The 26,626-nt window shown below is 32.8% G+C and overlaps 1 protein-coding gene across 3 annotated transcripts; it reads right to left on the bottom strand.

Annotated features, from left to right (window-relative positions):
• Nucleotides 1–3,646: 3,646 nt before the first annotated feature.
• On the bottom strand, nucleotides 3,647–24,372 carry LOC143076141 (perlucin-like protein). 3 transcript variants are annotated; one of them, XM_076251807.1, is made up of 7 exons: nucleotides 24,068–24,372; nucleotides 23,125–23,166; nucleotides 20,279–20,362; nucleotides 19,655–19,720; nucleotides 12,599–12,690; nucleotides 4,420–4,510; nucleotides 3,647–3,953 (listed from the first exon to the last, which is right to left on the bottom strand). In XM_076251807.1, exons 1-7 carry the CDS (start codon nucleotides 24,222–24,224, stop codon nucleotides 3,724–3,726), a joined length of 762 nt encoding a protein of 253 aa, XP_076107922.1. In that variant the 5' UTR covers nucleotides 24,225–24,372; the 3' UTR covers nucleotides 3,647–3,723. The 3 variants fall into 3 exon arrangements, with proteins under 3 accessions (XP_076107922.1, XP_076107923.1, XP_076107924.1); XM_076251808.1 differs by having other exon boundaries at nucleotides 20,279–20,350; nucleotides 24,068–24,370; XM_076251809.1 differs by lacking the exon at nucleotides 20,279–20,362 and having other exon boundaries at nucleotides 24,068–24,370.
• Between the last annotated feature and the right edge of the window lie 2,254 nt (nucleotides 24,373–26,626).

Genomic DNA, 26,626 nt, shown 5'->3' with positions numbered 1-26,626 from the left:
GTGAATGTAAACAGAAAGATACGAGGACCGAGAATACTGAACACAAACAGAGAAAACGTTATTTAAATGGTATCTTTGTGCTTCTGAAGGTTATCGAAATGATAGTTTTCAACATATACTCAAATTTAAATACGTCGGATATCTGTTTTAAAGATTCTTGTTTTATATAGATTAGACCGTTGGCTTTCCCGTTTGAATGGTTTTACACTAGTAATTTTGGGGCCCTTTATAGCTTGTTGTTCGGTGTGAGACAAGGTTCCGTGTTGAAGGCTGTACATTGACCTATAATGGTTTACTTTTTTTAAATTGTTATTTTGATGGCGAGATGTCTCATTGGCACTCACACCACATCTTCCTATATCTATTATGTAAATTAAAGCACATGGCAATTAATCTAAACATATTGGCATTTCGGAGGAGCGAATATGTCAATCATCTGTTGATACCAGTGTCCAGCTGTTAATCCCTGACCACAAGATAGATAATGTGGTCTTATCTCATTGTATCAGGAATGTGTATTGCAACAAAAGTAATTTATTTTACATGGAAGTAAACAGAGAAAAGGGAAAGATATGAAAAGGAGAAAATCTAAAGGGAAAAAATCTAACCAAAATGAACAAAACTATATATATATGGAAAAGAAGGACATGTCTGAATCCTCTGTTGGGACTTTAGGCATTTTGACCAATTTTAAATTTACGTGAAATTTATTGATTCCATAAAACTCAAAAATCATGTGGCACATAAAATTGAGAAAGGAAATGGGGAATGTGTCAAAGCGACATCAACCCGACCATAAAGCAGACAATAGCCGAAGGCCACCAATGGGTCTTCAATGTAGCGAGAAACTCCCGTACCCGTAGTCGTCCTTCAGCTGTCCCCTTAAAAATATGTATACTAGTACAGTGATAATGGACGTCATACTAAACTCCGAATTATACAAAAGAAAGTAAAAGTTAAAATAATACAAGACTAACAAAGGCCAGAGTCTCCTGACTTCGGACAGGCGCAAAATTGTGGCGGGGTTAAACATGTTTATGAGATCTCAACCCTTTCCCTATACCTCTAGCCAATGTAGTAAAGTAAACGCATAACAATACGCACATTAAAATTCAGTTCAAGAGAAGTCCGAGTCCGATGTCAGAAGATGAAACAAAAGAAAATAGATAAAATGACAATAATACATAAATAACAACAGACCAGACTACTAGCAGTTAACTGATATGCCAGTTCCAGACCTCAATTAAACTGATTGAAAGATTATGTCTTTATCATATGAATATCAGGCACAATCCCTCCCGTTAGGGGTTTAGTATCATACTATCATAAAATATATGAGAAGAACATAACCCGTGTCATGCCAACAACTGTTTTTTTAAATAAGTGTGTTTAGTTCCGATGCAAAGACCCTATAAGTGAATCAATATTAAAGCCAAAATATGCAATCTTTAATGAACTGACAACAGTATCGTAGCTATGTCCCTTCTTAATAAGTCTGTTTAAAGGTTTTGTAAGCTTTTGAGGTGAATAATTACATTTTTGTGCTTTGTAAAGAATATTACTATAAAAGATTGGATGTGAAATACCGGAACGTATAAGATGTCTGTATGTTGAGTTATATTTACGAATTATTTCCTTATACCGATGATAAAGTTTAGTAGATGTTTTGACTAGTTTGTGATATCGAAAACCCTGGTGTAATAATTTTTCAGTAATACATAAATTTCTCTCGCTAAAATCTAATACGTTGTTACAAACACTAGTGTCAAGCTATCCAACAATTCTCATCCTGCAATTCGCTAGCGAATCGTACAAGTTGAGATATATAAACACCATATATAAACAGTCTATTTTCAGGAAGGGTATAGTCTTGATTTCCTGAACATGTCTTTTATTGCATAATTTTAATGTTCTAGCTAATTCATAGTATATTTCTTTTTCAAATACAAATGAAAATCATTCTTTATAGTGATAATAATGATGTTAAATATTGATGAATGCAGCTGGTCATTCTTGTTATTCTCTTATATTAGATTGTCTGGACAATGGCGGAGCTTTGGCTATATTTAATCACTACATCATAGATGTTGGTCAAATCTGTGACGTCAAACTCCCGCCAAATGCCAAGTTAGTGTTGGTCATTTTACACATAATGCAAAATTTACAGCATTAGAGCATCAAAGACACAAAGTGTGTGGTTTTATTGATAAAATAATGGTGTCAGAACACTCCTTTGGGTGTTCTCAGTGGAATTTTTGTATTTATGTAGCATTTATAGGGGTTTTAAGAGGGAAATTCAGTTTTAAGGTCATTTCTCAAGAACAATTTTTTATGAGAATTGTTAGTAAAAAAATTAATAAAAACTTTATGGGTACCCCTTTTGGTTTGAGTTTATAGGTGTCCAAAGATGAAAGGTTAAATAAGGTTTGGCACCCAGCAGTTAAATCAATATATATTCTTACTGATGGCATATATCGAAAATCTGAGACACAGTTTCGTAGTTTGTAAATGGTTGATTAAAGTGATAAAAACATTTTTTTGTTCTACCATTTGACCTGAATGTGCCAATTTCATCCAAGTTGGAAGACCACTTTTTTTAATGAACCATATTTTGAGATTAAAAAATAAATTTATCTACAGATTAAGAAGGAGTGATAATTCAGCTTTAAAATGATTTTAACATTTTAAATTTCCATTGAGTAGTTTTGGAGAATTTATTCTTTAAAGACTGTTGGTTGGAGTCAGAAAAATCTGACTGTAGTGCTACCTTAATGATCTGACAACAGTATCATAACTGTATCCATTGTGAATAAGTCTGTTTAAAGGTTTGATTAGCTTTTAGGTGAATGTTTACATTTTTGTGCTTTGTAAAGAATATTAAAATTTCCTGTTTACAAAACTTTGAATTTTACGAAAAACTACGAAAAAAAAGGTACCAGGATTTTAATTAAATACGCCAAACGCACGTTTCGTTAGATAATCCTTAGTTTTTCGAAAAATTCAAAGTTCTGAAGACAGGAAATTTATTAAAATGACCACATAATTGATATTTATGTCAACACCGAAGTGCTGACTACTGGACTGTTGATACCATCGGGGACGAAACGTCCACCATCGACCCAGTGGTGTAAATAGTTATAAAAAAATCCTTAATTTTTCGAAAAAGAGTCCTGTGTTGAAATCGTCAAAAATTGTGTCACCTTACAGGAAAAATATGATGTGATAAAGAGTTCTCATATTTTGCTGCAATCAAATCAGAACGGAAAGAACTTGGCAAGAACTTATCATTGTTCATAGTTGACCCAAAAAGTTCTGTGAGGTCAAATGATTATATACATGATATGCTTTGCGAGCTGAATATGTGACTATGACTAAGAAAGTCACCCGGTAAATAGTTTCAAAAATATAGAAAAATCGTTTATGAAGGTATAAAGCGGTTTCCATATGAAGCAATGTGTGTCTCCTTCTACAGTACATACTTCAAACTATTAAACCTCTGTTTAAGAGTTTGTTTATACAGCTGATTATTTTAATCCAATTGATTTAAACATAGCTGCAACTCAACAAAAACTCATCAGAGTACAAAGTTTATGTCAAGGGGACATTTTAATAGAGAGTTTTGGTTTCTAGAAACAGTTGATAACTCTTTTGGTGCATAAGGTATATTATTTTCTTAAAACAGTACAATTTTTACTGACTGAAACTTTTGAAAGACTATCTACATTAGAAATTATCTGCAGCGCAAATAAAATGTTGTTTACTCGTGCATGGATAATCGTGCCATTTAAAATTGTCTTCACCATCCAAGGCAATACAATTTTCATATTCCGGATTAGGCTGCCCTGTTCCCCAGTCGTTGAACTTCATGTCCATTTTACTATGGTCCCAAATCCAGGAGTAACTGTTCTCTATGTCGTTGCAACCAGTAAAGTACACATTCTTATCTCCTAAAACTATAGAGAAAACTATATGTGTGCCTATTAACTACAAAAACAGTAAGTAAAAAGTAAATTTATATTCCTCTCCTCATTTGGAAAGTTCCATGTCTTAATATGAGATACACCAAAAATTATTTGATTTTAAACTAGATATGTTGGTTCGACATGTATAATCCTCTAATGCAGCTTTATCGTATAAAGTCGGTCAACGGGAGCAAAAGGGACGCTCTATATGTAAATCAACCGTATATACTTTAGTATCAGCTCAAGAAGTTAAGTCAGGAAATGTACAGATTGTAGGACAATATATCGTCAAGGGGAGTACCAACAAAATGCAAACTTGATCTTTAAGTTATCATTAAATGGTAATTTACCCCCACCAAAAAAGCCACAGATATCCAACGAGGAGGGGGGAAAACCAGAAATACAGAATGGTGTCTATAATGAGTTTCTTGTCCTCACCTTTGCAGAAAATTCTTACCTTGATTATCACTTGCTAGCCTTTTCAAGTATAAGTTTTCTTTTTTATCATATATCTCAACCAAATACCCTCCTTGTTTTTTACAGAAAAGCTAGAATGATAGAATAATGAAAAAAGCAATTGAGCAAAATTATAAATTGATTCTGTTAAACATAATTGGGCAAACTAATTTAATATTGGATATTGTCACACAATTAAAATTGGAACTCTTCTTACCACTTTGATAATTTGATGCAGAGTTAATCAAAGCATCTGACATAATGTAATCGCAATTCAAGTTGTTATATAGTGCTTTGGGTATACATTAACAAATCAAATAAAAAAATACGTTGTTCTCAACTAAAGTGTGCATTAATTATGGTATGTACCATTCACAGTTCAAATGCACTCTTGTCTTTGAGTTACGATATACTAATAGTTAATTAATCAACAACTTTTCACAGACTTCGTCGATTCATAATAGTAAACAGAAAGTTGCAAAATTATCACTTCTTCATAAAACTGAAAATAAAAGTAAGTTTTTTAAAATCCAAATAATTGAAATCTTAATAAACTGGCATTTATTACGAATTTTTATACAATTATTCCTTTTAAGGGTGTCGTTCTCCTATTCCTACTTTTTAAAAATACTATTCCTTCTATTCCCACTTGCAGATAACAATAGATGTTTTGATAAATAATTTGTTTTTATAGCAATCAAGGTTAATTAGAATTTCACCTAAGATTTACCTGTATTTTTTTCAAAGCATAAAAAATGAGGAAATTGATAACTTTCCAAGCAACGAAATGTTCCATAGGCTAATTCGTCGTAATTGAGGTAACAGAAACAAGGACTCGATGTGCATAATGGAAAATGGTGAACTTCAGTACTCTCCCGTGGACCAAACGCAAAGCTTCTCAAAATATGTCGAGGACCTGGCACTCCCCAAAGACAAAGGTTACGACCCTGAATTTCTAGACCTATGTAATGTCCCCTTTATTTCAATTGTATAAAGCTTAAGTGATCCTGTCCTGTTTTTTTTTTTTTTTTTTTATTATTATTATTTTTTATTTCCTTTTATATTTTAATCCGTGAACTTTGGATTTTAGTGTATATAATTTTAATTCACTGGAAACTTTTATGTGTACGACAAACTATTATAACTCCTCATCTAGAAATAATTCTAATGAGAAGATGAAGAATAATTCTAAGAAGAAGAAGAAGAAGAAGAAGAAGAAGAAGAAGAAATATTTAAAAATTAAGAAAAATTATGATACATAGATTGGAGTAAGATTTATTTTAAAATTTTTTAATTTTGTACTTAAAAGTTAAAAAAAATAGATTGGAGTTGTAATTAATTTTAAATTTTTGAATTTGGAACCTTAAAAAATTGCCTGCTGTACTAATTAATCTTGATATAAATAATATTATAGCAAAGTATAATGTTTAACCCCGCCACATTTTGTATGTATGTACCTGTTCCAAGTCCAGAGACTGTAATTCAGTGGTCGTTTGTTTATGTGTTAAATATTTGGTTTTCATTCATTTTTTTTATATCTAAATAAGGCCGTCAGTTTTCTTGTTTGGGTTGTTTTACATTGCCATTTCGGGGCCTTTTATAGCTGACTATGCGGTATGGGCTTTGCTAATTGTTGAAGGCTGTACGGTGACCTATAGTTGTTAATTTCTGTGTCATTTTGGTCTCTTGTTGACAGTTGTCTCATTTGCAATCATACCACATCTTCTTTTTTATATATAATCTTAAGGATTTGGAATAAAAGTATACTCTAAAAAAAGGATTGATTTGTATATGTTACAGGCATTTTCTACATTAAGCCTTTTTTATAATACCTGAAAAGTTTTCTAAAATGCCTGCAAGATTCAGTCATTGTCATTATACATAATGACTAATTTACTAGGCATTTTACAAAATGCCTGGAAAAGTTGAAAGGCGTTTAACAAAATATCTGATATCATTTAATAGAAAGAAATTTAAAAAAAAGTAAGTCTTTTGGAGCAGTTTTATTTTTGATAATTGCTGAATTAAAAAAGAGTAGTTTAAATAATAAAAAATATATTTTACTGAATCATTCCAAATTTACACAAGCATAGAACTCTTGTCAAAAAACTCTCATGCATTTATCAGATTGCAAAGATCAAGGAATTCCCTTGAGGTAGTGAATATAAAGATACTCATATCTTTGCATCACAGCAAACCACCACCTCATATAGTAAAATCTTTGCTTTAGAGTGGAATTTGTTTGAATGTGTATGTAGACATTCTAATTATTTCTGAATGGGTACAATAAATATATTGCCTATTTTAGTAAAGTGAAACACTGTTAAGAACTCTATGTCTGTTCTGCAAGTGGAATTTTCTGTCACTGTCCAAAATACCTTCAGCGCCAGTCGAAATTTCTGTACTTTATCAAGGTCAATCCACTGTAGAAATAACCCATACGAATTACAACCAAATTGTTCACGTCCTAAAAATGCATGACATATTTGCGACTGAAAGCAAAAAGTCAGCAATTAGTCAATCAAAAAATACACTCCTTTTTCTCTGCTTCATATTTTTAACTTTACTGTTTTGAATCTTGATTTTCCCAAAATTTGAATGTAAATTGACAGAGCAATTTGTCCTTTTGGCATTTTAACAAAATGATCATAAATTCAATACTGGTATCTGTAATACAGAGTGAGTACATACTTATCGTTTCACTAAAAAGAACATATCATATGATATCAAAAAAACTTCCCAGCTGGTTTTTGGAGAATGAATTAATTCTACTGAACAATAAGTTATTTTCTTTGAAAGATATTGTGTTTTTGTCCATTTTTGTCATATGCATCTCAATGATATCTTTCTTCTACAAATTGTCTGAAACTGAACAGGCATTTTGTTGAATTGTTTTTCAAAATTTAAGTCATTTTACAAAATGACTAGGTACTTTTAGTCATTTTGTATAATGCCTGTCCAAGTTAAGCATTTTATAAATTGCCTGAAAATTCAATCATTTTACAAAATGCCTAAATTCGGAAAATGTCTGTAACATATACAGTGATTGTCTAATGTTTGTGCTACAATGTGTTTTTATTTGATTTAGTGCTGTTGTAAAATTTGTGTTACATTGTGCTTTCTTGAAACTACAGTTGAATTTGTGTTATACAAGTAATAAAATAAATCACTTAAATTTGTTTTAATTCCTTTCATATTTATTTTGTTTAAAAAAAAAACAGAATTCATACAGATGCGAAAATGTTGCCTCTTCTAATAAAAAAATATATAACACTGGTCAATTAACAGTAGATTAAAAAATATTTGTACAGTATTATCCTTTGTTTGCACGAGTATTCCTCCTATTCCCACATGAAATTTTACTTTTTCTTACTAGATTTATAAAAAGTGGGAATAGAGGGAATGAACCCTTTTAAGACATGATTTCAAGGTCGAATTAAATGGGGTTCATTTTTAATTATTTTCCTAAAGAGGGAATATATATATCAGATGTTGATCAACAGATTTCGTTTACAGAGGCAGTTAAATACTGAATACTAATAAGATTTCTTTTTACTTTCCACAATATATTCACATTTAGGCACATCTCTCTTCGATAAATCTTCCTTTATGTATTATCTTGAGAGATAAAACATTAAATTTGTACTAAATAACCGGTAAAATTATGATTTGTCATGAATCGATTTAAAAGTACACACGGAACTGTACAACTGAATTTTATAGTTTGTTTATACACGGGTGTCATTCGGTTTAATGAGAGAAATGATCGTGAAAGAATATCTAACGGCGGTCAAGTATTGAGAGACGATCGTGAAAGTTTTGGTAACGGATCGTGAAAGACATTTAATCGAGAAGACATATGAAAGTTCAATAAATATTCTAATTTAATTAATTACACAGACAAATTAACGACAAAATAAAACTGTCTGTCAAAATGGTTCAACATTATGACCAGTATTTAAGAATATCCAGTTTTAAAAGTACATAGTTATTACAAAACAACAAAAGGCAGATTGCTTCTCAACATTTCAATGACATAAAAAATGTAAACAAACATGATTTTTTCACAAATTCGACCAGAAAAACTACTTTTATCCGAATAAGGGCATTCTATTTGAATGAATCAAATAGTTCTCATAGTTATTTTGTATAAACATAATCGGAAACTTGGTAAATAAAGAACTATTTACACAAAAATTGATTTTTCGGATCGTGAAAGATCACGTACCGCATTTTTGAAGATCGTAAAAAGGATCGTGAAAGATCTGATGCTACGAAAACGTTCAAATTATTCTTCAATTATATCATAATTAATATTTGTTATTGGTATTGAGAAAAGCTAGATAGATCAACATCCTCAATAGGTTTAAGCATTTCAAAGTATTAATATTTTCAGAAAATGAAATGTAAAATAGTTGGATGATTGTAGGATGAAGCTTTTTATTGTCATGTAAAGTACTCACTTATCACGAGTTATAGGATACCCACATTTTGTAAATTGGATCCTATAAACTACATGTCCGTCAAACAGGATTCACCTGACCCAGAATTTGCCTCATTTCATGGATGAAGATTCATTGTTGTGGTCAAGTCCGTATCGCGGATTCGTTAAGCTCTATGATAACTGTCTGTTGTTATGATTGTAAGGTGTACATTTTCGACTTCTGCAAGGTTTCAACTAACATGGAACTCATTATCATGCATCATTCAGCAATGTTCGTTTTAAGTTGTTTAGCCTTTTGGGTATATACCTGTATGCTATATCGCCAAGGTATTTCGTGTATGGTGTACATGTCTGTCTGTATGTTTCATATGTGACCATGATGACGTCAATTGTATTTGATGTATTGAATGATAGTAAGATGTCTATGTCTGGCTGTCGGTCAGGGTTCATATACTTTTGACCTTATGCTCCAAATTAATTGGCCAAGCATAACTTTTACATTTATCAGTTTCTAAGGCACTGTAAGGATCGGAACACATTTATTTGGTGTACGGGATATTCGTAGAGATCTGTATGGCATGGTCAATCTTGCCTTGAACTCTTTTTATGAACCATTTGACACTTCTAGTAAAACCCTTGATATTATAGACGTTCAACAAATATATTATCATAAGTAAAGCAGACGAGACATTACAGCATTTGCGCTCTGGTATTCTATAATCTGTAGTATATAGTTAAATCAATCCACATCTGCGTTGTATATAAAGAACTTAAGAAAGAACTGTTGCACACAATGTTGGTTATCGTTCAATCTCAAATTACTCATGAAAGATGCTGTTTTGCTGTAATTTCTTGTTTGATGGATATCATTTTGGTTTAAACGTTGCATACCCGTAATAATGGCTAAATACTGCCTGAATTGCACTTAACCGATTCTCAGAGCTGAATCTTTCACACTTATTTAGACACGTTTTTAGTTGTTTTTTTTTTTTAACTTTCGAGGTAAGGTGTTGAAAAGAAAAAAAAATAATAGCTTTAATGTTCATCCTTATCAAAATAGTTACAGGCTTCAATCAGTTTCTGGTTTATCAAATGGTAAAAGAAATACTGATTTCTGATTTCTAGTTTTAAGTCTGGTCACGCATTATCTTTCAGGATAAAAATAATGCGTTGCCTGATCTTTCACGATCAAGTTTGATGGAAATTCAATAAATTCAAGGTTTTCATATACAAGTCAATGCTTATAATGGAAGAACATACTTTAATTTTACCGTACTATCAGATACACCAAAGATTAAATTTCAAATATATCAGGATAAACTGAAATATGACCATTATAGGTTATTTGTAAATAATTTCATAGACATGCATTGCGCCTTTTGTGTTTTTTCATAAAATACTGTATATCTTATTTCACAGTTATGTTGAGGAAGTTAAACCATTTTGACAGACATATTTTTTTGTTCGGATTTGTTCCGCGTTTTGAAAATTAAGCGATTTTTTTCAAAGATTCTGAACTAGAATTTACATTAAATACTATCCGTTACCAGAGCTTTCACGATCGTCTCTCAATACTTGACCGCCGTTAGATGTTCTTTCACGATCATTTCTCTCGTTAAACCGAATGACACCCGTGTTATATGTTGTTCTGTTACACGTAGTCCCATGTTAAGGGAGGGATGGGCGGCCGTGAACATGGTTGATTCTGCCACATTCTGTATGTACATAGCCGGGTCAGTGGTAGTCGTGCATTGCTGTATACTATATTTGTATAATGTCTGGGTTGTTTATCATCTTAATTACGTGTTGTAGTATTCTTCGTTGATCAACCGAGCCATGCAGATTATTTGACAAATACTGATTTCTTTGTTCAATATCTAAACCATGATCACGATGAAATTCGTTCACTCATGCATATCAATAAACGTTCAAATTAAAAGAGAGCCGTGGAGTAGTGGTTAGCTCATCGGACTACAAACACAAAGGTTCCTAGTTCAATGCCCGTTCCAGGGAGAAATTTTCGGATTCCCTTGACACCATTTGCGAGTATGGTCTTGAAGAACGATAATAGTTCGTCGGAAGGGGACGATAAATGGCTGACCCGTATTAAGAGAGAGAAATATCTCTTGTACGTAAAAGACACCCTTGTAGATTTCAAAAATGAGCAGGCTACAAGACAGCAAGGTGGAGAGGAATTAATATAAATTTAAATAACTTGGTTCACAATATACCATCAATCTATACTATTAAACGAGAAGACCTCATTTTGGGTGTCGCTTCTCTTCTTTCCACAATAAATTAATCAACACGCCTCTGTGTCCTATAGGTTCAGTGCATAGTCGCATTTGTCATCCATTTATATGATTATTCAGATTGAGTTATTTTTGGAGAAAAACGAGAAAAAAGGCATCCGGATATTGTCCCGTCATCGGACGAAGTTTTAAGTCAGATTAGACTTCCGGTTTGCGTTTTTCTGTATACTTTGAACATACATATACTACGAATAAAGTGTATTTTCAGAATTTTATCTGCTATCATTTTCAAGTTAACTATCCACGGCGGTCACAGAGTTTATTAAATAGAGAGGGTCTGTATACTTTATCAATGACCACCATGGATCGATTAGTAAACTTAGAATTGAAAGTAAATACACTTTATTTATATAGTAATGAATGTTCATAATATACAGATAAGCGCTAAAATTATTCATGTGAACTTTTGATACCTTTTCTGAAATTTTCCAGTCGTTAAATCTTTCACAAAATTCATTGATTACAAACAAAAAGAAGATGTGGTATGATTGCCATGTTGCGACCAAAATGACACAGAAATTAACAACTATAGGTCACCGTACGGCCTTCAACAAAGAGCAAAGCCCATACCGCATGCTCAGCTTCAAAAGGCCCCGAAATGACAATGTAAAACAATGCAAACGAGAAAACTAGCGGCCTTATTTATGTACAAAAAATGAACGAAAAACAAATATGTAACACATAAACAAACGACAACCACTGAATTACAGGTTCCTTACTTAAATGTTCATAACATACTGAATGTATGTTCATATTGAAATTGATAGAAAACCAAAAATTAGGAACTTTAGAAATAAAGGTGGAGGGATAAAAAAAATAATTTTCCTGTCCCCAATAACCTATGACTTATGATACTTTTGCTGAAATTCTCCAGTCATTCAGTATTTTACAAAATTCTTCCAACAACACTTTACATACTTTAAACTACGCTCTGAATGCCCGCGATTTCGCGGGTGTGTTCTAGTGAATTTTTAAACTAAAATAAATTATGATGCATTTAACGACAATTGAAACCCTTGTACATCACGAGTTAGCCTGGTTTTTCATAAATTTAAAAGTTACTTTTACAATTGATATTAAACTTATTGTCTTGGTCCTGAATCTGCCCTGAAAATGTTGCGGACAGGATCAACATTAATAAGTGTAATTTAGTAAGTGTCACGACGAAATATAAAATCGGAGATCTTGTGAGTTAAAAATGTGGTCTTTTAGCAGTTGTCAGGTTTAGTGGACATTCACTATTCATTATGTAACACTCACTAACCGTCTTAATTAGACTGAGTTTTTATTCGTGTACTATTCTTCCGTGCTTTGTATACTGACATACAAAAAAGTTATCCCGATGTCAATAGAAATTAAGACACTTGTCTGGTGTCCAACCACCAAAAAAGTTTGCATCAAACCTGTAGCATTACTTTACTAACCTGTGCTTCAAACCAATTTTTTGTCGTTGAAGAGAAGTAGTAACACCTATTGTTCTTCTTATACTTTCCAATTCTGCAGATTCTTGTATTATCTAAAACATGGTTGGTTATAAAATAAGACAAAATCCCTAAAACTAAACATCAAAGGTCATCTTGAGTTTTTTCTGCGATGAACAAATTTTCACACAATACCACTTATACTTCTATACTATTAAACGAGAATACCTCATTTTGTGTGTCGCTTCTCTTCCTTCCGCAATAAATCAATCATGATGCCTCTGTGTCATATGGGTACCACACATAGTCGCATTTGTCATCCATTTTTACACTTGTTCAGTTTTGTTATTTATGGAGAAAAACGTAAAAAAAAGGCGTCCGGATATTGTTTCCATTATCGGACCGGCTTTTAGTCATCGACTTCCTTTTTTCAACAGGTTTGAATCGCCGTCATGGATCGGCGCACTCCTATATAATAGGATGGCTAATGCGCTATATACAAATATACACCCGCATCTTCTCAAAACTCATATTAACACACAAAGGAACGTGCCACTAATCCACCAATTCATGCCTATATATATATATATATATATATATATATATATTTGCATTAACCTTGTATCTATATCACTCTTAGATCCAGTGGACATGTATATTGTATGGTTTGTCACTTGTTTAGACTTGTTTGTATAATACATGTATACTTATTTCTAGTGACTGTATAATGAAATTAATCATGATCTCATATGATATATAAAAATTGTTGAGTTAGATTGCTGACAAATAATAAATACATTGTGTATGAAAATAATAATATAACATCTACACACACTTAAAAAAAAAACACGTGTCTCATGTCTATCTCTAGATTCACCTTCCGTGACAAGGTAACACTACGACTATTGAAGTTATATTTTATATAGCGGATGTGGTCGAGTGGTCTAGAGCGCTGGACACGAGGCTAAGCGATTGGTGCTGTAGTGTATCAAAGGTGTGAGTTCGAATCCCGCTGAGGGACGGACAAAATATTTGTCAGTAGAAAATCTAACTCTAACACTGTTTGGTGTAATTTTCAGACTTATATATATATATATATATATAGGCGTAAAAAATAATTTTCACATGTGCAGATATATATATTCATTAAATAAAATAATAAAATAAGTAAAAAGTTAACAGTTCCATTCTATCGATTTCATCCTTCCATTGGGACTCTTCAGGATAACTGATGTAGTGTCGCTATAGGCGACGTCGTTAAGGAGGTTTATGACGTTCCGTCATTGTTCCTTATTAAAAGTTCTCTGGATTTAATTTTGATCGGAACGTTGTTATGAAATAACGTTCATTTCTTTTCTATATGCTTCATCCCGTCTACATTTAAAAATAGGCATTATTTGAAAATGCTTTTTACCACAAATGTCAAGATGGGCACTAATTGGCGAATTTCTGTATTGTGGGTGTTTTATTTGTTCTTTGTGAACTCGCACCCGTTCACAGAGGCTATTCCCGGTCTGTCCAATATAATTTTCGAGACAACCAGGACATGTGACGCAGTAAATAAGGTTTGTTGTCTTACAAGTCATATTGGCGTTCACATGAAATTTTTTGCCATCTTTAAATGATTTCATTTTACCCGTTTCTAAATATTTCGTATCTTGGCCACAAACACCGCATCTTGAATCTCCGCAAGACTTTATTTCAAAGTCATTAACCTTCGGTTCGAACCGAGCTCTGGTTAAGTGTTTCTTTAAGTTTTTAGGTTGTCTTCGGCTGTAGATTAAGTTTTCTTCCAGTATCATTTTTTTCATAGTTTCACTTTCGTGTAGAATCGGAAGGTTTGATTTAATTGTATTAAAAACGTTTGGTAAATACGGGTCATGTGTACTAACAAACGGTATTTTCTTTAAGGTTTCGTCCGTGTCTTTCACTTTCGGGGTTCGTAATTCTTGAAAAAAATTCCTGACTTGGTACAGGCATTTTCTAATGTAGAAAATGGTGGATTGAACCTGGTTTTATAGCTAGCTAAACCTCTCACTTGTATGACAGTCGCATCAAATTCCATTACATTGTCAACGATGCATGAACAAAACAAACATACTCAAAGAGTAAAAATGTCAAAAATAGGGGTACAACAGTCAATATTGTGTTAACATCTTAATATCACTACATAAACAACAAATGTAACAAAGTAGCACAAAAAGGCATACATCAAATTTAACATTCTCATTTTGCTTTTCTTATACGGCTGAATTTATCTATGTAAAGTCTACCCATAAATGAAAGAAGGTTTTCATTACTGGTGTAAAATTGGGCGTTTCAAATTCGCACAGGTAGACATAAAAATAATTTTGTCGTATGACGGCATACATAAATGCAGACCCACGCAAAGCAGATACAACAAAAAACAGACCTACAGCAAAAATGATAAATAAAATAATCGTGTGGTTCAAAGTATGACGGGACACATAAGTACAGTTTCACGTCAAATACGGCTGAATTTATCTATGTAAAGTCTACCCATAAATGATAGAAGGTTTTCATTACTGGTGTAAAATTGCGCGTTTGAAATTCGCACAGGTAGACATAAAAATAATTTTGTCGTATGACGGCATACACAAATGCAGACCCACGCAAAGCAGACACAACAAAAACCAGATCCAACAGTAAAAGTAATAATAATAAATAAAATAATGGTGTGGTCCAAAGTATGACGGGACACACAAGCACAGCCTCACGCCAAATGTACATCACAAAAAACAGACCAAACAGAAAAAGTAGTCTTATTGAATAAAACAGTTTAGTCACTCACAGCATGTCAAGATCCTTAAGTAAAAGTAATATCAATAATTGAAATAATTTTGCCGTTCAAAGTATGTGGTTTTACGTAACCACAGAGTCACTTCAAATGAATATCTAAAAAAGACACACAAAAGAATACTATAATACGTAACTAAGATGACAACAAACGTCAGCACGCAAAATCTATACTCCAAGACCATCCCGCACTACCCGTGAAGTCGACACGGAATATTTATCAACAAGTTCTGGGTATCTTCCGATGAACTTTTTTAGAAAAAGGACAAGACGTTCTTTGACATACCCCTGGTTCATCAATTTTCTGCTCAGACACTGGTGACGTTTTACAAAGTCTGAATAGGAGCTGCAAGCTCTTGAATACCTAATAAGTTGGGAAATGTATATTCCATATGCAGGTGAAGTTGGTATATTACTACTAAGGTGGGGGAAATTGATAATTTCAAAATTAAAATCGTCTCGTTTGTCATAGATTTTGGTACTGAGATGACTGTGTATGTCAAATTCGAGGTATAAGTCTAAAAATGAGGCAGAGGAAGCCGTGTTTGTGGTCTCTTTAATTTCTAGTTCTGGTGGGTATATTAATGGAATCCAATCAGAAAAGTTCGGATTGTTAATGGAAAGAACATCATCAATATATCTGAAAGTGAAATTAAATAACCTGGCTTCTTTGATCTTCTTGTTTTTGACAAGTGTCTGAAGGAACTCCGATTCATATGAAAATAAGAAGAGGTCGGCAAGGAGAGGCGCACAGTTCGTTCCCATAGGAATGCCGACAATTTGTTGAAAAAGTCTACCTCCAAATTCAACAAATATGTTGTCAATAAGAAACTCCAGCATACTGACCACTTGTTCCTCTGTGAGGTATGTTTTACCCTTTTGTTCCTTATTAACAAAATATGCCTTATGGTATCCCAAAGTGATAAATTTATAGCGTATGCTACCATTTTTATGATGAAAAGCATTGTGAATTATTTCTTTTATACGGGTTTTCAATTTCGCATGGGGAATGGTTGTATACAAGGTTGAAAAATCAAAAGTTTTAATAGAACTAATTTCAGAAAAAGACCGAGATTTAAAATTATCCAGAAGTTCTTTAGAGTTTTTCAGAATCCACATATGGTTAATACAACTACGTGAGTAAACAGTTTCACAGTATATCTGAAGACCCTCTTTAACTGCAGACAGAATTTTAGTCAATCTAATGGACAATTCTTTAGTAGAACAAGCAGATGAGCCGGCAATGTACCGTTGTTTGTACGGAATTTTGTGAAGTTTAGGTATCCAATACAAACAAGTCCTCCGATTTGTTGTTCAATGCAATGTTCATAGAAGCCATGAAGGACTTATGATTCGCCAAAATCTCATCCTTGTCAAATGATATGTTTTTGTATGTGGGATTATCTGAGTGTTCATTTATTCCTAATTCTTTTATAAGACACTCGTAGTAATACGATTTACATACAAAGACAATATTATTTGAAGCTTTGTCCGCAGGAACAACAACTTACTTATCTTGAAGAGATGATAGACACTTCACAGCCTCTTTGTCACTGAAAATGGACTTAGGTCGATCATTCACACAGTTTTTCAACTTATGAATGCGACGTTTTATCAGAGACCTGATTGTTTTGACCCATTCTGACAAAGTGTCCAGTTGCACTTCTTCTCGCTTAGCCCATGCTCTGGCGTAGTTCTCAATGGAATCCATAATTATTTTGAAGTTATGGTTCCAATTGATGTGTTGGGGTTCTCTAAACCTAGGACCACGAGAAATCACCTTTCGGAGATTTTCATGTTGAATTATGTTTAGATCCCCAGTAATAACATGGCCAGAGGGGCTGTAATTGTAAGGCGAGTTGGAACAGTCACATGTCAGAGGTTTATTTAGGTATTGTTCTAAATCAAGGTCCTGTAATGCTTGTTTATAGTTAAATATTTTGGGTGCAATGGTTTTGGTGTAACTGTAGGATACAATAGGAACAGACTGATTTTGAAAATAAATAGGAATTTTAGATGTTACCTCCTTGTGATGTAGAACGTTGCTGATGTTGATTGCATCAATTCCTCTATTGTTAAAGTGAACAGGAAGGAATTTCCTCTTTTCCTCGTGTAAAGGTTCCGATCTTACTGGTTTAAAGAGACGGAAAAGAGCTACATCACAAATTATACTGACAAGTCTGTATATTGGAGAAAATGTATTAGTACCTCCTTTGTCAAGTGCATAATCTCTCAAACATTTTAGAAAATTAACCGGCAGTGAAAAAAGAATAGTTCTAATGTAATGTAACCCTAACGGATGATGCAGATGAGAAAAAAGGTCATCAAAGCTTCCAGAGGCCGATCTCGATTTGGAAGACTTTTTTACATTAGGCCGATGGTAACGTTTTTGTCCATGACTACGTTGGTTTCGTAAGGTAGTATTAAACAAACTCATTACATTAACATCACTGCAGGCTGGACTTGACAAATTTCCTACTCCTTTGACATTATCATTGCAACCATATGGCATTGCAGTACCTAGTTCCCTTATCCAGAAATTTTCTCTATCTTTTCGGAAAGGAGTACTAAGTACTGGACTATTTGTGTGGTGATAAATTTTCTCGATGATGCGTACTTTCATAGATAACGAAGGATCATGGTCCGGTTGATTAAAGTGGTTATAAAGAACCCTGAATTGCGGATCTTTATTATCAGACCGGTGTTGATTCATCCTTTTACGTAAAGTTTGTCGAGTTTCACCAACATAAAGTAGTCCACACAAAGTACATTCGATTCCATATACTACATTGTCCGTGGAACAGTCCAGAGGTTCGAAAGATTTAGTATAATACGTTTTTCCTGTTAAGTTACTGGTGAAATCAGGAGTCGTGATTAACATATCACATGTCTTACACGTGCTCCTTTTTCCTTTTTTGTGTTTACAAGAAGAAATGATAGGTGTTGATTCACTTGTAGCAGGTGTATTCAAACAGTCGAAAATATTAACGGAACATGGCTTTACATGCTTTCAACCAAGCTCTAAATGCCCGCGATTTCTCGGGTGTGTTCTAGTAATTTCTAATTGTTGAATTACCAACAATATGTTGCCATAAAATAACAATGAAGACTTTGTATTTTCAAAAAGTAAACAAACGCCCTATATTCTTTGGTCTACAATAGAAATACTCGCGAATGCCAGTGATTATTTAACATATGATCTGGATTAGCTCTTTGTAAACGCTGAGAACATGCACATGTAGTATGTACATGTATTGGTTTATTACATTCCGTTACATGATGAACTCCAGAAAAGAGGGACGAAAGATACCAGAGGGACAATCAAACTCATAGATTGAAAATAAACTGACAACGCCATGGCTTAAAAAAACAAATAATACAAACAGACAAATAATAGTACAGAAGACACAACATAGAAAAGCAAAAAGACTAAGCAACACGAACCTCACCAGAAATTGGGGGTGATCTCAAGTGCTCCGGAAGGGTAAGCAGATGCTGCTCCACATATGGCACCCGTCGTGTTGTTATTACAAATCCGGTAAATAGTCTTATTCGGTAGGTCACATTCGTGAAAAGGGAAGGGTATTGTAGTTATAAAGAACATAAAGAACATATCCAATATCATCTGTGAAACGGTTATTTCATAACCAACTTGGATGGCGTCCGTAAAATTTAGGGATTATTTCAACTTCACCATTTGGAACTCGTGGTTAAATAGATTCCTTGTGAGCAGCAATCCTCTATCAAGGAAATCATGATAGGAAATACAAGCCTGGGAATATCGTATCAATTAGGAGATATATACTCCGCATGCAGACGCTGCTTGGGTGTTGCTACCTAGTAAAGGAAAGTTCATAATTGGGAAGCTGAAATCATCTCTCTTGTCGTAAAGTTTTGTTTTCAACCGAACCTCATTGTCAATTTCTAGATTTAAGTCAAGATATGAGGCAGACTTAACTGTACCTGTAGTATCCTTTATCTCTCTTTCGATGGGATAGATTCGTTCAACATAGTCACCAAATTTTGTATTATTTAGTGAGAGAACATCATCTATATAGCGGAACGTAAAGTTAAAGAATATTGCTAACTTCTTATCTTTCTTCCTAAGAAGTGCCTGTATGAAGTAACAAATAGAGTCAGTTTAGTGCAATGTATTCCACCATCTTATATTTAGAACAAATACTTGATTATGTTGTATCACAGTAAATTATATGACTATATAAAAAAATATACTAATCATACCTTTAATAACACTTATATTCTTGAGTTCATTGATCAGAGTCTGTGTATCTGTCATAAGATCTTCTTCTGTAATATAAGACCCATGTATTTACAATACTAAATGATATTTCCGAACTGAAATAGTGACTAAGGGGATTGTTGAATATTGTCTGGTTTCGAATTTTCAGCTGAAAGCTTACGAAATTCAATGTTATTTTCTTGTTATATTTTAGAAAATGTAGCAAGACATCATACCTACATGTTTAAGTAAAATCAGAACACATTGAAATTCCAGTTTAATACAACGTCAACGTTAATAATTTACAAATAACGTTTTGTGCTTTTGAATCCACTACACCAAATAACACAGTACATTTCAAACAACACCATTCACATAACAATACACACATACAAACCATGATATTCTTCATATGTATGTTTAAACAAATGAAAGACAATAGAATATATAAAGTAAGCAGTTGTAAACAACATGCTAATAGTTATCAAAGGTACCAGGATTATAATTTAATACGCTAGACGCACGTTTCGTCTACATAAGACTAAAACAGAATTTAAGCGATGAATAAGTACTAAAACTACGTGTAGTAATCAAATCATATATACAAACGGAAATAAAAACAATACCTATTTTTATTCTTTTTAGAATGTCATCAAGTATCACTATTGCCTCATCTAACCTCTCATGACTTATAAATCCTACAATACCCTCTGAAATATTAAACTATGTTTACTCATGTAAACAATCAGTGAAGTAAATAATATCTATCACGGTCGGCACTCGGCTAACCGAGATATTGGTCGGTTAATCTATATTGAGTATGCGGCTATATCGGCGGTTGGTCTGTTAATCGGGTTGGCTAAAGTCTGTAAATCATTGCACGTTCAGTATGTTTCATTGTATAACTTTTTAAATATACTTTTATCATAAAAATTATTTATGTCTGACAAAACAATTCAATGTACTAAATCCAGTGGTGTAATTATTTTTTTAGCTTCGATAAACGATCTATGAAATGAAAAGGCGGGTTACTCATCAATAAATTTATACACATTTTGAAAACACACAAAATTTACACAAAATGACACGTTGGTTGAATTTACTTGTATGCAATATTTTGAACGCCGAAAAAAGACTGGCATTATGTGTGTTAACCATATCAATATCATTGTGTGAAAAATCTACACGAAAATCTGTATTTTGGTGGCATTAATCAATTTTTATTTAAAACCTGGTCTGTTAATGGGTCGGATGTATAAAACCCGGTCTGTTAATTGGTCTGTTAAGAGTTATGAATGACAATAAAAGTATGATTTTATTGCTATGTGGGGTGTTATCGGATCAAATAGGTAATCTCAAGACGAGTGGCTAAAATATACGGAAACAACAAATAAACAATGAAACATAAATAAACGGAAACAACACATGAACAATGAACAATTAAGATAATGGAAATTGAAAATTGATAAAAATGGTTTTAAAAAGTGTAATATTAAAGTAATATAAATTTCATCCAAGAATAGTCGCATATATCATGTGGATTCTGTTTAATTGTCATGAATGACACCAATTTGTCATCTACATTGGTAACCAGTATATAAATTAGAGATAAACGTCTTAATGTAATCAAACAACAGTAAGTAAAATATATTGAGATTCTAAAAATACAAAGAATAGAGAAAGAATAATGAGTAAAATAAATAAAATCTAGGGAAAAGTGACATACAAATTTAAAGAATACAGAAATAAACAACACCCCCAGTCTAGACCCTCATGGTATACACGAGAATCTGGATGGAGACGCATAATATAGAATAAGATATAAGGACAAGAGAGAGTGATGCATTGCTAAAAAAAGAGAGAAAAAATATTATTGTTTAAAAATACAGACATGAAACATCCCTGGGTGTTGAAACAGTAACGGATTGCGATGGTCTCAAATTGATGATAAATGCTAGACGTTTACATGTGGACAACTGCAGTTCCTCTGTACTTATGTAAAAAGGAACTAAACGGAATAAAATGAATTAAAATGTAAGATAACCAAATATAACTGTATTCGCTCCTTTCCATTTACTTCTGTAGAATGATTTGTAAAAAAAACTTATCATGAAGTAATAGAAGAAAAGAATCAATTGGATGATGCTGACGAATTAGGGTTTAACGTCCAGTGACAAATAGCATGTGCATAGACACTTTCAGTCGAATTTTAGAACGTGCTACTTTGAACAGACACATTGATTCATGCATATTCCAGTGGCCATATTCACGCTATATTGAAGTGACACACCCTTCAATAAAATGCAAAGAAAATCAAACTAAAAATGCTCTTACTAGAAGGATACTGTTGCACCGTGTAGTCATTTTTTTTTTACTCAAGAACATCTCATTCTTAACTTTTTCAATGGGAAAATATAAAGGTAGCAAAACTATTGTTGTGGCTAAATAACTCTTAACTGACACAATTTTAATTGTCCAACCCATTAACTGACTTTATTCCCATATTTTTCCCTAAAACGTGCTATTATTCACGTTATTTTACAATTATGAAATATTTTCTAATGCCAATTTTTTTTAAAACCAAAGTACTATTTTGTGTCTTTTAAAAGATATCAAAAATTGTTTGTTTTGCTTTTAATAAAACAATTGCTATGCGTATAAGTATAAATACTGCATACTAGCGCGACGCCTTTTAGTTTTACTGAAAACTGCGCAGACTAAAATATTTTTACAGGGGGAAAATGATCTATGATATATATTATTTCGTCAGACACTTTTCTTTTGTTGATTTGGTTCTTATAATTTGCCAAAAAATCTGTATATTTAACAGAGTTTAACATTAAATTGTGCATTTTACTCTTAACAGACGTATAACCAACCCGATTAACAGACCAACCGCCCATATAGCCGCATACTCAATATAGATTAACCGACCAAACTCTCGGTTAGCCGAGTGTCGGCCGTGTCTATAGATATATAATTATGTATATATATCCTATATTAAATGCAAGAAAACATTGTTTGCTGTCATCATAAATTTTGAACTAAGGTCTTGAAAACTATGAATGAATCTAGATACCAACGGAATTTTCGACAATTAGTTTTGGTTTGGGGGAATAATGATTTTTGTTCAAATATTTACGTTTTATCTTTCTATTTTGCCATGGTGTTTCGTAACCTTTGACTTACAGTTTCTAATTGTACTTTTTTTTTTATCTTTTAACATTTTATTAAGGAAAACAAATTCCTATGCCGACTCTAAAATCACTCAGATTTAAACAATTCAAGTAGCATAAGATCACTTTTAAAACTGATAAATTTAAAATGTTTTGATGATTTCCGTTTTGCCCTCTAAAACACGTTTACATGTGTTTGAAAGCTTTAACAATACTAATTGAACGTTGTAGTAAGCGAAAAGGTTTGATATGTACTGTTACTAAATTCACTTATTACTAGTATAATCTTAAATTACCTTCAGTCCCTAATATGCTATTTGATGTTTTCCCTTCTTTTCCTGTAAAACAAAGGTATTTTCATTTCGAAAAGTATTACCAAATGAACCAACGAAAAGCACTTAACTACAAACTCCTGACTTGGTACAGGCAAACAAAGAATGTGGCGGGATGGTATATGTTTGTGAGAACTATCCTGGGACAGTGGTAAAACAACACAACATAAGAACTAACAATAACAATCTGTAGAACATGGCTTACCTCATTAGATCGATACAAAACAGGTTTTGATTGACGACCAAAACCGTTTACTTGTACGCCGCAGTTTCCTGGGGCACCAAAATGTTGCACTATAATTCAACTCGAAGCCACAAATAGGATATGGACTTCAACTTGGTTTCATAGTTTTGATATAAGCGGATAAAAAAAGGCTAACCGTTATCCAATAATGCCGAGTTAATGTCAAACATGCTATTCACAAATTTAAATGTTTATTAAATCAGAGTATTAACTTTGCACTCGTTTGGTAGAAGGAGGGCACAATTTAATTTAGTGAAATCATTGTTTCATCATGCTTCATTTGACTTTACATAATGCGTTATGTTAACGACTGACAATGTCATTCGAGACAACCCTGTTAAATGTTTATCGTATCTCGACTATCTTTTGGTGTTTATCAAACACGTCTACTAACACATAAAACATGTCATGATAAGTGATACTGGAATAAAACACTTAAAAAAACTAATTACAGCCAAATAGACCGATTTAATGTCAAAATTGTTAAATAAGAGATTGGCTACACTCTCGTATTTTTTTTTTTTTTTTTTTTGCTATAAAAAAAATGATGTTTTTTTTTCAAATCTGCTGATTGTATATTTTATTTATTAAAATAATCTTGCTATCCTAATATATTGTGTCCAATAGACAAATCATTTTTTCATTCCACCTTAATGAAATTACCTGTTGATTTTTCACCAAGAGCAAAACAAATGTAACATATCCCTACAACTGTCAGACATCCAACAATCAGAGCAGCAGAAATGAACAGTCGCCTACCATACCGTCGTAGAAATAGATGAATTCGACTCTGCCGTGGTCGGTCCTCTTTGTCTTCCATTATAGAAATAGTTACACACCTCACAGAAATTCTCGTTCGTTTTTAAGATATCCTACATCTGTTCTCACAGAAATCCTCGTTCGTTTATAAGATATCCTACATCTGTTACAACAATCTTTGAAAGTGTCAAATGTCAAACCTTTCGATTTAATAGCATGATAAATTTCAAGAGCAACAATATCTTACGGTTAAGTGGCTGTCTTGGATCATTTAGTAGGATTTCCTTAAGATGATTGACAGTTAATGTTTCAAAGATGAAAATAACTGAAATTGGATATTTGGACCTGAAAGTTATCATCGGTGATTTTGATATGCAATGCATACATTTAAATTAAAGGTTTGTTCGTTTGATTTTGGTTTTGGTCAATTGAGTGTTGGAACTTTGTGTTACAAATCAATGCAACATGCCCATTACTTTCCATGTCATGGTTCTCTAACTTCAATAAACCTCATGTTGGATTTTCTCGGTTCCAAATCAATTACGCACTTTTTTCATTTTAAACTTTCTTTCATTTTTTTCTTAGTTCTTCTTTACATTGCCAGATACTTTCTGCATGTAACTGTCTACTTGTTCAACTCGATAACATGTAAAAGCCATTTTTATACAACGGATGATATAATTTGCAAATACTTCAGCAATTGGTTATGAAATTTGTTGACTACTTTCATAGCCTAACTTCTTTGCGAGCATGTAAATAGTTTTCTGTATGATCACAACTACATTTACACCACTGGGACGATACCACTGCTGGTGGAAGTTTCGTCCCCGAGGGTATCACCAGCTTGATAGTCATGACTTCAAAGTTGACATGAATATCAATAATATGGTCATATTTTATAAATCTACTGTTTGCAAAATTTATACATTATTCGAAATACAGAAGATTTTCTTATCCCAGGTATAAATAACCATAGCCATATTTGGCACAGAATATAAAAGGTTCCCGTATTTGATCCAGAAAGAAATAAGAAAGATTCCATGTTGCAATTTGTGTAGAAGAACGAACTCCAAAATTTATACAAATGATATTTTCACCTTTTTTGCCATAGACGGAAAAATTGTCTCTGTTCCGAAATCTAATATTTTCTGTTTTTATTTTTTTTTCACAAAACGACGTCATCCGTTATTTTATCTTCTTTATTATTATACAATATAATCCACAATTCAAAACAAACCTATCCTACTTAACACTAGAATTTGAAGTGTTTCAAGTCTACAAGTACTTCTATGTGAGAGGGTGATAATTTTACATAGTATCAATTATATCACAAAACGAACTAAATTGGGTCATACTGGGGATGGTGGATAAACTATCAACATTACATCAAATTTATAAATATCTTATAAAAGTTGTGCATTAATGCCTGAGAATTGTCCAAAGTTTTCATACATTTTGATAATTCTAAAAATCAACTAAAGACTCATCAGTGACGCTCAACAAAATTAAAAAGATGAAATAAAGGACGAAGAGCAATCAGGACCCGTAGTTATTTCCCTTAAAAAACAAGTATTACCAATTTTGTTGTTGTTGCAGCTTCTTTGATAGATAGAGAGAAGCATTACCATATGTCTGGTTATTTTCGCAGGTGTAAATTTCGCGATTTCCATCGAATAAGGTATACGAAAAATTATTGCGGTTACTATTTGGGCGTATTCAAAACTTTAATCAGTAACTTTGCATGTGCAGTTTTAATTTGGAGGGAACATATTTTTTGCGATTTTCTTTTATCCGCGAGAATAAGCGAAAATGTGAGAGGGTTAGCGCTATAAAACCAGGTTTAATCCACCATTTTCTACATTTGAAACTGCCTGTACTAAGTCAGGAATATGAGAGTTCTTGTCCATTCGTTTTTGATGCGTTTTGTTATTTGATTTTGCCATGTGATTATGGACTTTCCGAATTGATTTTCCTCTAAGTTCAGTATTTTTGTGATTTTACTTTTAACACTCCGCGATAATAACCTTCTATACGGTACTTGGTAAAACTGTGAATTTACCCTGAAGGTCGGTATTTTTGTGAATGCATTTATGCTAGGAAATTTTCTAAAGTCATCCTGAAAGTAAATAGATATGTATATAAAATTGAGAATGGAAATGGGGAATGTGTCAAAGAGATAACAACCTGACCATAGAACAGACAACAGCAGAAGGTCACCAATAGGACTTCAATGCAGCGAGAAAACTCCCGCACACGGAGGCGTCCTTCGGCTCGTCCCTAAACAAAAATGTCCATTTGTTTATCGTGAACCGTTTTGGATGAGTCTGCATCATCAAATCAAATGGTTATCTGAAGTAAGATCAATTATTTGTGCCTGAGATTTCGTGTTCATTATTGATTAGTCTCGTTCTTAACTTTGATATTTCTCACTGTATTTTACAAATAAACAGATAATGAATCCAT

This window comes from Mytilus galloprovincialis, chromosome 5 (assembly GCF_965363235.1).
Source record: "Mytilus galloprovincialis chromosome 5, xbMytGall1.hap1.1, whole genome shotgun sequence".
Taxonomy (NCBI): domain Eukaryota; kingdom Metazoa; phylum Mollusca; class Bivalvia; order Mytilida; family Mytilidae; genus Mytilus; species Mytilus galloprovincialis.
This window is presented reverse-complemented; position numbering and strand designations above follow the sequence as displayed.

Bases quoted from the DNA above. Each gene is read 5' to 3' on its own strand.
- LOC143076141 (XM_076251807.1), bottom strand. From the start codon at position 24,224: ATGGAAGACAAAGAGGACCGACCACGGCAGAGTCGAATTCATCTATTT. The intron at 20,363-23,124 runs GTAATTTAAGAT...TTAATATTTCAG, and splicing joins TAGCATATTAGGGACTGAAG to AGGGTATTGTAGGATTTATA. The intron at 4,511-12,598 runs GTTAGTAAAGTA...CTATCATTCTAG, and splicing joins AAAATTGGTTTGAAGCACAG to CTTTTCTGTAAAAAACAAGG.